General features: G+C 38.4%; 1 protein-coding gene across 4 annotated transcripts in view; it reads left to right on the plus strand.

Moving 5' to 3' along the window:
* The window catches only part of PLCB4 (phospholipase C beta 4), a 207,040-nt gene that overhangs the window by 116,597 nt on the left and 74,439 nt on the right, over window positions 1-16,004 (plus strand). For all 4 annotated transcript variants that reach the window (XM_068417017.1, XM_068417165.1, XM_068417242.1 and 1 more), the window contains 5 exons: window positions 1,520-1,600; window positions 1,906-1,965; window positions 3,269-3,412; window positions 12,145-12,224; window positions 12,792-12,845. In XM_068417017.1, the coding sequence (XP_068273118.1) occupies window positions 1,520-1,600; window positions 1,906-1,965; window positions 3,269-3,412; window positions 12,145-12,224; window positions 12,792-12,845 (419 nt within the window). The remainder of the gene's footprint in view (window positions 1-1,519; window positions 1,601-1,905; window positions 1,966-3,268; window positions 3,413-12,144; window positions 12,225-12,791; window positions 12,846-16,004) is intronic.

The raw sequence follows: 16,004 nt of genomic DNA on the forward strand, positions 1-16,004 counted from the left end.
CCATACAAGAAGACAAATTGCAGAAAAAGTAATTTGATGAATAAAGGCTAGGGTGGAACACCAACATGAGTGCAGTTTACATAGACACCTTTGTGAAAACAACATTTTTGATATATCAAGAGCTTTTTGATAGATGGGGGCACAATAAATGACAAAAAATTGCCTGCCTTTTATCGTGTGAGTAATCTTCCTGGGAAACACAAGCCACTCTCATTTTGATTGTTAGCTAGCTGCATTTTTATGTGAACCAGGACTCCAAGGGCTGTAAAACTAGTAAATCTGAGGTATCTGGCAACAAGTAGGTTTCATGAGGGACAAGTGCTAGGGTGAAGGCAGGAAAATAGAAATTATGGTGGAGAAAGGTGAGCAGAGCAGTGCATGCTGGAAACTCATGTGTTGGCTCAGACTGAGCCGCAGCAATATACTTTCTGTCTCAGCTCTCCTGCCTGTAAAATTAACGTAGTTGTTTGCTACTTGGATGTAAAACTGCCGCATGTCAGTCCTTTGAGGACCTGGATGGACTTACTGACTTAAAAGCATGCTCCATGGATTGAGGGCATTGGAGTTTTTACCTGGTTTTGTTCGCTAAATTGAAATTGTCCTGTGGGCAAGACCTTTTGCTCTGAAAACAGCTGTGTAAATTCATGTGCTTGCTGCCTTGCTATGTGCAGAGGAGAGGGCATGGCATTTCAGGAGGGTACCCTGGTCTTTTAACATAGAACAAAGCACTGATGTCTGAAACAGTAAGGAGCGCTGTAGCCTGCGCATGTGGTTGTTGGCTTTCAATTAAGGAAGTCAGGAAGTCCTGGATCCTTTTTTTCTTTAAAAAGTGATTGATTCTGCACAGTGTTATCTTGCATTTTAGCTTAATTTATGATTTGTTAATTGAGGCTGGAGGTGTGTGAAGGAAATTTCTTTTTTAATTCAGCTAATCTGATTTTTTGCCTTGTCTGGTCTCTTTGGTATGCCATTCTTTCTTGATTTCTCTACAAATCAATATCTTTCAAACTCTGCTTGCCAGATACTGTGGCTGCAAAATGCTCACGGCACGTATACTGTCAGTCTAACAGAAGAGTGCTTCTCAAACTCTGAATGTTAAAATGAAATGTGGTCGTTTAATCTTGAAGGTAGTATTGGCAAATTACATATTTTTACCCTATGTGTAGTTTGAAGCATTTAATTTTCAATAATTTTTTTGAAGTTCCGTTTCATTAAGGTTTTTGATCAGGTAAGAATCACCGGTTTTATTAAACAAAACAAATCTTCATAGTTGAAAAGAAGTAGGAAAATATTAATTAAGTGCATCCCAGTGTCTCAAATGGAAGCAAAAAGACAAATCATTAAAATGATGATTTTTTTAAAAGCCTACCTCCCTCATTTCTGATTGCTTTGGGACCAGCAAATTCTCCAGGAACATATTTAGGGAGAAATGTAACAATCTTTTATTTTTGAACAATAAATAGATTTATAACATTTGTCAAACTGACTAAAATAATGGTCTTTATTTTCTTTTCTATAGGAATCTTTTGTCTTTGAAAGCAACTGTCTCTTCCAAGTGGATGAATTTGGCTTTTTTCTGAGCTGGAAAAGTGAAGGAAAGGTATATTACAATTATGTCAGGAATATATATTGGCTATTATTGCACTTGGTTTATATTCTGGCTAGTTTTTTAAAATCTAGAATACTGTGTTAATTTATTTATAAAACTAGCCTTAGCCCTATTGTTTTAGACTTGACAAAAGTGAAGTATTTAAGAGGGCATTAACTGATATAAAAGGAAAATACACTGTTTAGTGTTAATTAACAGTGTTTGCAAGTAAGATTCATTGTTTATTTTTACTGCAATTCATAATGGAGCCGTGTATCAACAGACCTTTGAACTTGTACCTTTTTTTGCCATTTCAGGAAGGACAGGTATTAGAATGCTCCCTGATCAACAGTGTTCGTTTTGGAGCTGTACCAAAGGTACTCTTTAGTTAGTTTATACTCTTCATTTAAACAAAGACTATTTAAACTGAAGGTTAAATGCAGAATTAAGTTCATTTCTTTGAAAAATATCAGCTACACAACTTTTATTTTGCAATCACAGTCTAAAATTTTAAGTTTTTAAGTCAAGTGATTTGGTGTGATTGCAGTGGGAAGGTTCTGTCATCTGGTCTTTCTTCAGTGCTCAGCTTTCAGGATGCAGTGAAAGCTGAACAACAGGCATTAAGAGCACGTTATCAGGAGTTTTTCATTATTTTCTAACAACATATCCTGATTATTGGTTTAGGGATCCGGGAAAAAATGTTTTGTGTTCCAAATTATGTTTCTGTCTGTTTAAAATGTGTTGTATTTTTTTGCTCCATTGACATCAAACATTGAAAGTTTTGTTTGCATCCCTCTTTATACAATTAGATGGTCAGAGAGGGCATCTGGTCACTATCTGCCATTTTGAAGAATATAAACAGAAGTACTAGCTAGGAGTTCTGGAGAAACCCAAAACGTTGGAACTATTTTCAGTGGTATTCTTCAGAAGGAAAATGTAGAATGTTCTGAAGTGATTTGTGGGCCTCCCTCCTCCAGGCCTTTAGTTTAGAAGATTTGTTATGAAGCAAGATACCTGTTAACATCTCTGCATTTCCACTTTCATGTATCAAGTGTTTCTGTGTTAACTGTAGATAACTATCTCTTAGTAGTTCTCTTGAGAATCCATAGGCTAAAATCTTTCCCCCATAGAGAAGTGGTGGTGCAGACAACCCCATGCTTCATGTGCTGACAACCATACCAATATGCTTCAGACTTCACCTCTCTCTTTACATAGGTAATTTGCTCTTTATGCCCATTAAATCTATAGCCCTTGACCCTCAGCAGAGATACCAGCTTGTACGACATGTCGTTAAGAAACAGCCAAAAGGTCACACAGATCATAACTCTCAGTAACTATGGCCTTAATTAGATTGGAATAATTTACTTAGAGATTTATACTGTTCCTCTATTTGCAGTCCTTGGAGTGATTAATTTTTCTTTTTTGTGATGAAAATATATCTAATTTAACTTTCTGAAACATATTTAAAATACTAAATTTACTTCTGAATTCTCACAGTCATGCTCCTTATTATTAAAATATATTGTTTTTCAGGTTTACACACTATAATTCTAAGTGAAAGCACTCATTTAAGATGATTGGCTAAGGTTAATGTATATGGAGATGGAATGCATCTTTACCATAGTGCATTGCATAACAAAAGTATTCCAAATGTAACGAGTTATTTATTCTGTTTCACAGGATCCCAAAATACTAACTGCACTTGAGGCTGTTGGAAAATCGGAAAATGAGTTGGAAGGACGGATAGTGTGTGTTTGCAGTGGCACAGATCTGGTGAACATCAGCTTCACTTTCATGGTAGCGGAAAATGCAGAAATAGCCAAGGTATTTCACAATTAAACAGTGTGTGGGAGTTAAAAAAAAAAAAAAAAAGAGAGTTCCTCAGCAGTACTCGATTGTTTTTCCTGAGTAAGTCAGCCTGCTTGGCTGACTGAAATACCCATTTTAATGTCTGTTTGCCACAGCAAACATCCATTTGGGGCATTCTGTAACATGTCTGTGTGCCATGGTGAAAGGAAATAGTTACTTTATCAGACTCTGCATGCATGGTGATTTATCAAAAGTAGACACTGAGACCGTTAAATATAGGACACAACTGTTTAGCATCTCTGCATGAGGCTTGTACAGCAGACTATGTGATGGTTGTGCAGAGGATCTGTAACACAGCGATGCTGAAGGGAAGTGCAATTACTTTCATTTTGCTGGTGGGTGGAGCTCAGCCCTCCAAAATTTTGTTCAGCGATAACCTAATTGTATTGTTTGGTTCATATTATTTGAAAAGACAAAAGCAGGAAAGAAAATTCTCTACAGTTAAGGGGATTCCAGTGTACTCAGGTTCTTTTCTGTTTCCCGTTGACATGGAACAGTCTTAAGAAAACAATGGTACTTTTTTACACGTCATCTGTCCTGAGAGCTTAAGATTGCAGTTCACAATGCAAGTTCTGTGGCTCCACCAAGGCCTGGTACTCCATCTGTCTGCTGTCAGCTGCTCTGAGAAAGTTGATCCAGAGTACTGATAGTATGCTACTCGCTTAGATCCAGAGATTCAAGGGATTTTAAAAATACACATTTTTTTTCTTTTATTTTCTGATTGCATGTACTTATGGTGTATTATAATCTGCTTTGCCTGTGATATAAACATTCAATAGTGATCCATAACACACACCTACTAAATCCCCGCCTTTAAAACTGAGTCTCTGTTTGCTGTATGCAGCATCACTAAATCCCTTGGCAGACCTGGTTGATTTTTCATTGCTTTGGATCCATACCTCTTCAAACACTGGCAGTACTGCGTAAACTCCACGATAGGAGAAATACTTGTATAACTTACATGGGTACACTAAATTGATTTTACTGTGTGTTTGCAGCAGGCTTTCAGGGAAATAACGTGCCACAGTTATGTTTTGAAAACATTTAGGAAGCAAAGAAAAGGAGGTGCTGCTGGCAGCATTCACTTTTATGCTTAACCCAACAATGTCTCTGAGTTATTCTGGAGAAAAAAAAAAAAAGTTGGAGTTTTTTGGCCACCTCAGATCTCAGTAAACTGCATTAGACTAATTGTTTTGTGAGGAGTATGTTGGCCAGTTACGTAGACGGTTAAAACAGGTGAGCCGATCATACTGTCTGAAAGATCTGCTGCTTCGTTGACCACCAAGATGCCTACAAAAATGGTGTATAATACTGCAGACGGCTTGTCGGTGGGCTCTGAGAGGCCCATAAATGTGAGAGTCCTGCATTTGGGAGTCTTTCCACCAAAATATATATTCAGAACTTGTCAAGAATGATGATCCACCTGATCTGGTAAGTTTGAGGCACAAGGAAGAGGGTAAAATAGATCAAGCCAAAAACAATGTAGAGCTTTCTAAGTTGCACCTAAAGCTGTGGCTTCGCTAGGGATATGGGCATGTTGGAAATCATTTGGCCTATGCTGTATTGGCATTTTGTATTTGCGGAGTACATTAACTTGCTACTATACTTCTGTGCTTAAATAAGATTTTCTAGGAGTTATCTGCACATAGAGCTTTTCCTGCTTAATTCTTCCAGTTCTGTTCACGAGAAGACGCCTTTCTTCTGGGACATAGTAAATCTCCTCTAGAAGTGAGTCTTTATGTGGCATTAAGTAGCTGCGCAGCTACTACTGCAGTTTAAAATAGGCCTTGATTTAATCCACGTTCAATAGTAAGCCCCCCTTGTGAAATGACAGGGCTCGTCACAGGCTGCTCGTTGTGATCTGTCATCATCTCCGCACTGGGACAGCCCCATGTTCCTCTGCCTTTTGTGGCAATGTGCTCAGCAGGTCTGGCCAGGTCATCGCTGAGCTCCAAGGATAGCTATTCCAACAACAAGAGTGTGTTTATTATCTCTCCACTTGTCTCCAAACTCCAACTCTGGTATTTACATTCTATCTACTTAAATTTTATTGGTGTTTTCAGCTGAGAAATTGGTTTTCATTTCCACTCTTAAAACAAAACAACCACAAAATAGAGTGTACTCTGTCTCTGATTGCAAGCAGCTGTCATGGTCCGTTCCTAAAGCAACTCCACTGTGGTAGCAGAGGGTGGCTGTAAAAGGTGGAATTTAAAATCTAATGTTTGGAATCCTGATTAAATCGGGTTATATAAATTACTGTGAGCTAAAATTAAAACACGCACGCACACATATTAGAGGTGTGAGCATATGTGTGTATTTTCTTTTTTACTTCCCAGATGGACTTTCTGTGACCTAGTCATCTGATAATCTGCTTTCCTCAATCTAGGACATTTGAAAAAGCCGTTGAGTGTTTAGGGGCGAATTTCCTTAGTGCAGAAGCGATGTGGTGCTGGTGTGAGGCCTTAGTGCATGGCATGTAGGCTGCCTATCCAAAGTTGGCCTAAGTCCAATAAAGCTGTTGTAGTTGAGCAACCCAAAATCTGGACTTCTTGTCTTTGCTCATCTGCTTTGGCAATGCAGTAAGGAGTTTTAACTTAAAAGATTAACCTAAATCAAGTCAGCTCTTTTTACATTCTTTAATATTTCTGCATACCAGAGGTGAATTTGTCCTGACAGCTGTTCTTTCCCAGATCCAGCTGTGTTGTTAGGAAGATCCGTCTCTCCAGATGATAGTTTCTGTCCTTCTGCCAGAAAGTACTGTTCCTACTGCCCTGCTGGCAGAGGCCTTTGTGAATTTTATTAGGGGTGAACACTCCTAGTTTGCTTCAAGAGCCGTAGGTTTAAGCTCACATTACCTATTTAGGAGCAAAGCTGGCACCAGTGTTCAAGATAACCTGACGCACACCATTCCACTGGCCGGTAGGTAGGGATGGGAGCAGCCACTGGGGAGACAGAGTGGGAAGGAGAGTGGAGTAACCTTTTATACTGGCATAGATGGATTTGACAGAAAATAGGCATTTTCTACAGGTGTGTTACTCACAAGAGACAGTGAATCACACATTGATGGCTAACCTGTGAGGCACCAGAATGAATAGCACATGCTGAAATGCTTTATTACTCATATGCTGACAAACAACATAAAACTAAAATGCAAGCTAATAATATTATGGTGTTGAAGATGACTGCAGTCGAAAGCATTTAATTTTGACATTCTTAAACTCAGCTTTTCAGTTGGAATAGTGTTTTTAATTTTTATATTTATTTCAGTTTGTTTAAAATGGTTAAATGGACCACCATGTTTTTGGTAAGATGCACTTCAGGCTGGTCGTTTTTGTTGCCGTTTGTACTATATGGCTCTTTTTGACTTACAAAAAAGTTCGCTTTCAGTTGACCCTAATTTTTTTTTCCATGAAACAAGCTCTTAAATATTTGCCCAAATCGTATTGTTAGGAGGGCAACTAGAAGGTAGCAGAAGATTCCCATGGGCATATCCGACAGTCACAGCAAAGTTCTGTTTTCCCATAGCTTTGGTTCATTTTGATGTTTCAAAGCAAAACTTTCCAAGAAACCTGCAGAACATACTTGAACAGAACTCTAGAAGTCAACTGCTGTTTTTTCTGTCCCATTATGTTAGTATATGACTTATGTCTCATAGCCTACATGATAAACATTTCTAAACTATGACTGCCTTAAATATATGACCGCTGCTTACAGGTTCAGGGAGCCCTGTGCCAAGTAAGCGATACCATGTTCTCTAGAGAAATCTTCCTATCCTAGTCAGTCTGCAGTTAAGTGTCTGTGATTTCAATGTGCTTGCATTTCTGCTTTTTCATGTTCTTTCTTAGCTACTCCACTGCAGAATTATCAGTAAATTGAAAACTTCAGCCCTGGTTGCCCGTAGCCAGGAGGTTGATTTCACTGTGTAAAGCTCCACTGTGTTTGTCTCAGTTTGTATGCAAAAGCAGCCAAAGTGAGTTTTCCAGCCGCTCTCAGAGTAGGACCCTCCAATGCTGGAAAAGTCATTCCGGGGTGGAAAGCTTTGTTGAAGGGTGGTAGCAGTCTGGACTCATCAGGCAACTCCCGATACAGAGTGTTTGTGTGAGCCTCAGGTTTCCGGATGAAATACTTGGAAGTCAGAGGAGTCCCTTTTGTCTTTGTAAGAGGATTTTCACAGCAATATCCTGCAAGTCTGTGCTGCAGTTGGTCAGGTAGGTTTTACACCATCACTATTCTACTCTCCTTGCTTTTGCTGCCTTACGTTAGAGGTATGGTAATTTTCATAGAACAGAAATTACTTCTGAGACATCAGCGTTAGGAGAGGAGGGACAGATACTGGTCATGGCATCACTGGGTGAGGGCAAGGGACCCGGGAATCCTGCCAGGCCACGTCTGTCTTGGTAACTGCATTGGGAAACGTGGTTCTGTTCTCTGTGGGTTTCCTGAACCTTCAAGCTATCAAGCCCTCGACTCTGACTGACAGCCAGTGACAGGCACTGAATACCAAAATCAGTGCCTCCTTGCTTCCCCAGCTTTCCCAATGCTTGAATTAGGTAGAGTGCAAGTATGGAGAGACTGCACTGAAAAAGCAAAGGAAAATCTCAAGAGGTCTGGATAATACTGACCTCATCTGTAAATAAGCCGTGGATGACCTTGTCTAGAATTTCATCAGCTGTAGGTTACAGTGATTTTTAGCCTTTCATATTTTTTGCCCTTTTTAACCCTCCTGAATGAAAGGTTGATGGCTGAGAGGTCAAACATATCTGTGCGCCCTGCACTGCTGCCTGTGTTTCATCGATGAACCCCAGCTAACACAAGGTCACTAAGTGCCTCTGCAGCATTTGAGTACTACAGCAAAAGCTGAGAGAGTTTTTCTTCGATCAGTTTTTCTTGCACCTTCTCCTTATATATTTGACAATGTTAGATCTTGTTAGAGAAAAACAACACAGTCTGCTTATTCCAGCCCGCAGTGTACTTGGATTTTGATCTCTCGTGTCAGCCTAAGGTTCTGTATTTAATGTGTACTTGTCTTTGTTTTTGTTTCTTTTCATGGTTGTTGTTTCCCTAGGATAGATAGCAGGGCCCAGATTCCTCTTTTATATGAATCTCGAATAATTCTTCTTATATAGAGATCCATTCAGGAGTTACATTGACAGATTAAAGGTACTGAGCCATATTTTGAAAATCTGAAAATATTTAGCACTAGCATCAGAAAGAATCAAACATATCCTATATTTCTATCAAAAACATTTTGTAACTCTGCTTTGTGTAAGACCCAAGTGAAGTCTTTCCTATCTACCTTATTTCAGAATTTCTCTTGTTATAGGATTTTCCTTCTTTGGAAAGCTAGTGATTTTGGAAATGCTGAGCACGAAAGAAGAGAGTTGAGGATCTTTATCACTGTTAACTCACATAGGTTTACAGGTCTTTCAGCTTCATCTGTAGGTTAAGGAGTGTCCTCGTAGCACACAAGCACGGCTGCTGCTATGTTCTTCATAGTGTGTTAGCTGAGAAAAAACTGAGCTCTCATTTCATCTCTCCCACAAGGTCATCAGACGAGCGTACCTTAAATCTGGGAATGGTTTGTTGTCAGGAAAGCAATATATTGCCAGCTTGATATTTGTCAGAGTATTCGGGCTTTGGATATTTTATGAATATCTGTGCACTGGATCACAGTGCCTTAAAAGTGATTATAAAGCTAGCTGATATTTGGAGACACTTCTGGCTCAGAAGGATGTTCTGTGTTGACCACCTGACAGAGTTTGGATGTGTTGCACTGAGCCTGTATATTAATCTGTGGATGAGGAAATTTTTTCATCTTATGTCATTTTGCTTCTGTAAAGTATGTTCACAATCCAGAAGCATTTGTTTTTTTTCCTCAGCTCTCTTATTTGTAGCCAATTTGGGGCCAGCTGGTAACCATGGGGAATATCTGATGAAGAGCTCCAGAAACTGCTTTAGCCCCAAACTGAAGTACAAATAGCCAGATGCTACATTGTAGTGCAGCTGTGTGGTGTGGTACAGATAGGAAAATGCATCTCTTGAACTGCCATGTCTTGCCCAGGGGACATCATGCCAATGTAAAGATGATTCATAGGTGGACAGAGACTCTTATGTTACTCCCTTGCTTGGTGCTAGCAGAGAGGTGATGCTTTTGTGGTTTATCAGTGTTTGGCTGTAGTTCTGTGCTCTTTTGGTGGAAGAGAATGCAGTTCCTGATTTGGCAACTCTATTGGGAAAGGGCATTATCATTGAAAAAAGATTAGGGAGTCCTCTGAAGTGGGAATCATCAGGACAATTCCTGCAAAGAAGTTACTTGGTAAGTGGTTAGTGTATTGATTTCTCTCTGTACTTGTTTTTTTTTTTCTAGCAGTGTTGCTTTTTGGCAGCTGTTCTTGATGTACAGAAGTAGCTTCAGAACTGAGTGCTGGGTAACTTTACTTATAAATATTAGATTTTGTTATATCTGGTGTAGTTGCAATCTGTTGCCTTCAAATCAGAATGGATCTCTGTGTGTTTGTTTCCTGCTGAAATGGTGACATTGCCAGTACTGCACCAATGTCATTTTTTAGCAGAAAAAAATGGGCGTTTTGAAAGACCAAAGCTTATTCACAACATGCATTTTGCATAACGTAATTTTGCAAGGGTTTTTTGATTGCAGTGCATATGCCATTTTATTTTATGGGTCAGTGTTGAAAGGCTGAGGAGCTTTTAAGGGACTACAGACTAATCCAGGTCATATCAGGATAAATTTTTGTATAACTGTGACAGTGTTAATGCAGCAGTAATGTTACATTTTACTGTTTAAAAAATAACCCCACAAAACCAAACAAACCACAAAAAAACCCAAACCTGGATAGTTGGTGATAGTTGAATGATGACAGTTGAATTTTGATAGTTCTAGAAGATTGAAATATACATAAGACTTCTTCAGGCATTTATCCTGAAATTATCACAAGCTCTACTCCTATATCATCTTAGGTGAGGGAACATTTGTAGGAAAAGATAAGAGTTCCCTAAGTCTGTCAATGGCTTCCAGTTATATCAGTTCTAATAAATAATATTATCTCTCCCCCTGAACCTTGCTTTCTTTATATCCCTAGACAGCACATCCATACTGTGACTACTAAGTCATCTTATTCACGCAGCTGGGAGAAGAGAAATGGGAGGGCAGACTGCTACTGGTTTTCAAGTGCAAAAACACACCTGAGAAGGCCCCAAATGCTAGCTTTTCTCATAAGTCAGACTTCTATTTTCAAATGATTCTCAGATACACACTTATTCTATTTATATGCATATTGTATGCAGTTCTTCTTGAAAAGGATAATTCAAAAAGGAATATTTAAATATTAATAAATGTCTTAATAAATGGCTACTTTTTCTAAAGCAAAACAGATTTATAAGGTCCATTTTTAAGTGAGTCTGAATAACAATTTCTTGTTTAAAAAGAAGTTTGTGATGTGCTTGTAATGTGTCATGACTACAAGGGTCTGCTTAAGCATGTTTATCTGCTGAATTGACACCTTAGACCTTGTTTTAGCCCATAGGGATTTACTGCCTGCGATTTACAATATGCCATTTTCCAAAGACATTAGTATTCCTCCTATAGAAATGAGGATTTTTTTCATCTGTTTTGCAGATGTACAGCACTCATTTGTGAAAAGAAAAATATATCATCTGCATCTATTTATAAGTGTCAAATTCTGGATCCTGCCCAAGTCAGTTCAAGCTGCACGCACAGAATTTGGCCAGAAGCAAGAAGCTTCTTTATTCGTAAGGTTAATGTTAAGCAATGGACCAAATCCCATCTCAGTTCCACCAGTGTAAATTATCTGTTGAGTAATCCTAGCATTACAATGGCATAATTGAGATCAAACTTGGCTTGTAGTGCTGTCATTTTTCTCTCTTCCTATAGCTTTATCCTGCCAGGATTCTTGCTGAAATCAATGAGTGTTCACGTTAGGGCCTAATCCTTAAGCTTCCTCTATACAGTACTACAAAGTCTAGGTACAAGCTATAGTAGAAAAATACATCCATAAAAAGGAATTACATAAGTAAGTGCTGTAATGCTGCTGTTAGCTGCAAGTCATCCCAATGATTACTGGAATGTTTTGCTTTTTAAGGATGAAAGCCAGGAAGCAAGCAGGAATTGAATGCGTAACAGGGTGTTAGATGAGGTCAGTGTCACAGAACAATTGTGCCTCCCTGTTGTTTGCTCTAGCTTATTAATATTTTGTTTCATTCCTTTTCTAAAACTGGACCAGTTAAATATGTCATCACGTATTGTATAATGTTGCTTAGTTATAGCTGATACCGCCAGCCGCAACTGAAAAGGAGGCATATGTTTATATAGGCTATAAATAGAAGGCTTAATAAATCAATCAATGGACTGCTTGCCTTTGCTGGCAATAACTGTTTTAATAGCACCGCTGATGCCACATGTAGTACCTGGAAGAATGGAAAGCACAATCACTTTGTTTAGTGAAGGATGAAATAGTAATGGGTAAAATGTGGCTGGACTTTTCCGTGATGTTATAGGCTGTGAAGTGGGCAGGTTTTTTTCCTCGACTCAGGTTGTTAACACTATCCATAGCTGCAAGGAAGAAGAGCCTTCCCCCAAGACAAACTTTCCTACTTTTTCCCTCTTCAGTTTTCCTAATTTGGTGTTTCTGTTTTTTCGTGTTTTTCAGCAATGGGTAGAAGGTCTTGGATCCATCATACATAACTTTAGAGCTAACAATGTCAGTCCAATGACATGTCTCAAGAAACAGTAAGTACTTTCTTTCCTCCCCTTTCTCCTTTATTTTTCTGTCTTTGTATTTTCCTTCTTGGAACTTAAAAAAAAAAATACTTTGTTTGTCATAGTTCAACATTTGCAGTCACAAAACAGTGTAATACAGAAAATGGTAATAAATTAGTTTAGGGTTTATCTTTCACTGTGACCAGAAGAGGTCTCAAGTCTATATCTGGCACCTGCCCAGGAGAAATTATAAGAGAATTTATAACTCTTCATTTGATTTATTGATATTGTATGTTTTAATTATTGCCTGGTTTGTTCTTTCATTGATGCATATGCAAACAAAATCCCATGAGTCTTTCTTGTGTTCATGCTCGTGTTAATTGATGTAGTGATTCTTGTGTGCTGCTTTTTGACTTTGCAGTTACAGAACTGCTCTGCCTCAAGCACTAAAAGGTTACAGAAAAATGTTTTTGTTACAGAACAAATATTTCTTTGTACTCATTCCACAGACATGGCAATAATATTAATCTAAATATAAGTGTCTAGATCCCAATTTTAATAAATAGTGTTTAAAAAATATTTCATTCTTAATTTCAGCTGGATGAAGCTGGCCTTTCTGACAAACACAAATGGGAAAATTCCCGTTAGGAGGTAAGCACAATTGGGAATTCAAGTTTTTATCAGGTACTGGTTGTATAATGTTAATAAAATCCTGTGCCTTAATAATGAAATATAATATCAATTTTATTACTAATACATATGTAAAAATAAGTACAGAACTAGACATACTTAGCTGAGTTCTGTACCTCCTTGGGAGACTAGGCAGGTCTTAGCCTAGTAATTTTTTTCATAGTCCATTGTAATGAAGATATGAGTGCTTGTAATTGTTTTCAAAGTCTCTTAGAGCTAAGAGCATCAGTTTTCTCAGCTTAGAACTCGTCAAACTGTGGGATGGCTTTTTCAGTTGCAAAACTTCATAAAATACTTATCAAAAGAACCATAAAAACTTGTGGGACAGTTAAGTAGAGGACGAAAATACACGTTTTAAAATGTAGTTGCTTGTAAAAGAGACAGATACAGCTCTGCCAAAAATACTTCTGCTTTTATGGGAACCTCCAGGGTAATATTTGGTTTTCTCCACATGCTAAATGAATTGTTGGGTTAGTTGTTGTCAGTAACAGAAAAGCTAGAACAGTATATTTCTTTCTGTACAGCTATTAACTATTACAAGTTACTGATTTTCAGTCGTCTCTGGCTAGGCAGTAATTCTCCCCCCTCCTGCTCTAGAAATTAATTCTTGCTGATACATAGAGCTTCTTTCCTCTTCGTATAGTATGTGAAAACCACACTTTTGGCACATGCTGTTTTTTCATAAATAGAAATTCACAGAAGGCAGCAAGAAGGAGGACTTTGCAAGATAAGCCTCACAGAACATTTTTTTCAAGGGTGAAAGAGAAGATTCTGCATCTGTAGAATCTGCAAAAAGACAAAGGGCCTGCCATGCTGCCTCCAGGTTTCTTTAGTTTCATGACTCAGGTGACACCTTGACAGTGTTAAGGCTGCTTCAGTGTATTAATCTTTCAACTTGCACATTGCCATGCACATTGCCAAGCTCCTACTTATTTCTCAAACTCAAACTAAACTGCCATGAGGCACCTTCTGTACAGAAGACCCATGAGGAATATCAACTGAAGGGTAAAGATGAGAGAACAATACTACAGGGGCAAATTATTTTTCAAGACTTCAGAGCTTTATGCCTGTGTTTGAACATAGAGCTTTATTCCTCAGTATGAATTTATAGTGCACTAGCTTGTCTGAAACTGTTTCTGCCTTGAAATATTTTACTTCGCATTTAGCAAGGCATAAATTCTCTCCATTGTGCTACAGCACACTGATTTGTGTATGCAGACAAGCCCGCATATTGCTGAAGAGAGTCCAGTCCACTGGTTCCAGTGTATTAAATCGAATGGCCAGATCTGCAGTTTTGATTTTAGAGGACTTAAATGGTCTCTTAAAGTTGAATCATTTTTTCTTCAAAATGTTTCCAGTTCCAAGAGTTTGTTTTTTCAAATTTGCACGATTTCCAGGTTGACATAAATCGGTCTCTAGCAGCTTAATTTATTGCAAAAGTAGTTTGCAGTATAAATTTGTAAGGGATCTACTATTCCATGCTGTGCAGAGGAAAGCTGAATCTTCTTTACATCTGGATGCTCCAAGGAATGCGCTATGTTGGTGAAATGTGGCAACTTTTGGGGGCTCATCCGGGAAGCACGGTACCACCCACTGAAAGGACCAGGAGTCAGTGAGAGACTGGAGGAAGACTGCAGGATGCACCAAGTTTCACATTGTTTACCCAAGCCTCCCCCCAGTAACTCTTTCCACTGGTTTAAACCACTGATGCTTCCCCTCCAACTGACCTCCAGATTGCTATGGTCAGCCCCTCCCATATACCTGTTTTTAAATACAATGTTCTCTAGTCAGCCCTGCTTCATCAAACCTCCGCCTCCTCCTGCTGCTCAGGGACCCCTGTAGCAATTGCTGTAGCTCTGGGGTTACAGGTAGGAAGGTTATTCTCTCAGAAGGAGAATACCTGGCAGATCTATTAGGCTGTAGGAATGTGTATCACAAGATCACCTTTAGTTCATTTTTACACAGAAGTCCAGTAAAACACTGAGAAAAAAAAAATCTCACCTGGGAAATCAGAGCTCCTTGCATTTCTTTTCAGGTTTAAGAGTGATTTTTGCAGCTAGCACATGGCCATAGGGAATGATGAGCCTTGAGAAGGTGAAACTCTTTAGGCTGTCATTGGTAAATGGCATAAATATTCCTCACTCCTCGTTAGTACAGTTGGGAGTTGCAGAGTCATGAAGATTCTTCTCACCTACTTTTGGATTTTAATGTACTCTGGGGCATATATCTATTCCTATCAACATACTGTGTTTGAAAGAGAAGTAGTTCTGGCAGTTAGTAGTGCAAAAACCTTAGAAGAGCACCAGATTTGTCTTTTGGGCTTTAATAAATTTTAGCAGTCTGAGTCTAGAACTACATCTACAGGTCTTACAAGGACAGGGCATTTGGTAAGACATTTTGTATTTTCAGATTTTAACACTACTGTAAATGATGACTAAAAAGGTCAGCATTTTTTAAAAAAATTCTACTTGGTTTCTGCAGCTTTCTGTTGGCAGAAAATGGATTTTCTACAAATGCAAGTTACACCTGTTCAGCTAGAGCCTGTTTAGAAATCAGCTTTGTTCAGTCTATGCTTATCCCTTGTATAACTACATTTGAAAGGATTTAAGCTAATTTAGCTTCTAACTATGAAAATATAAAAAAAAAAAGAAAAAGCTAAGCGATGATAAATGAGGTTTAAATCTGTTTTACAGTCGTTTAAGGACAAAATTACAGTTTTTTAGTAAATATGTTTTGTACTGATGACTCCAGAGTGCCTAGAAGAAATCTGTTTCAATACTTAGATGATGGTTGGAAATGATAGTTTTAGATAATTTCTTGTACAGTGTAGGCAGTGGTACTTCCAGTTCTAGACAAACTGATAAATTCAGTGGAGCCATGATAAAAGATTGATTTGAACAGTTTATGTGTTGGCTTGATTTTTGAAGTAGTGGTTGGGAAGTGGTGAAGGTCTGAAGTAACCAAGTCATTTAATCCGTCAACAAGCACGATAGATTCATACCTCTCAGTCCCAGATTTGGGAAGTATTTCAAATATTTATGAGGAAATACATTGATGTGTTACCATAAAAAGCCTCAAACCACTGTAGAACATGAGGACTAAACACCTGCAGGTATCTGT

This window comes from Nyctibius grandis, chromosome 1 (genome assembly GCF_013368605.1).
Source record: "Nyctibius grandis isolate bNycGra1 chromosome 1, bNycGra1.pri, whole genome shotgun sequence".
NCBI lineage: Eukaryota > Metazoa > Chordata > Aves > Nyctibiiformes > Nyctibiidae > Nyctibius > Nyctibius grandis.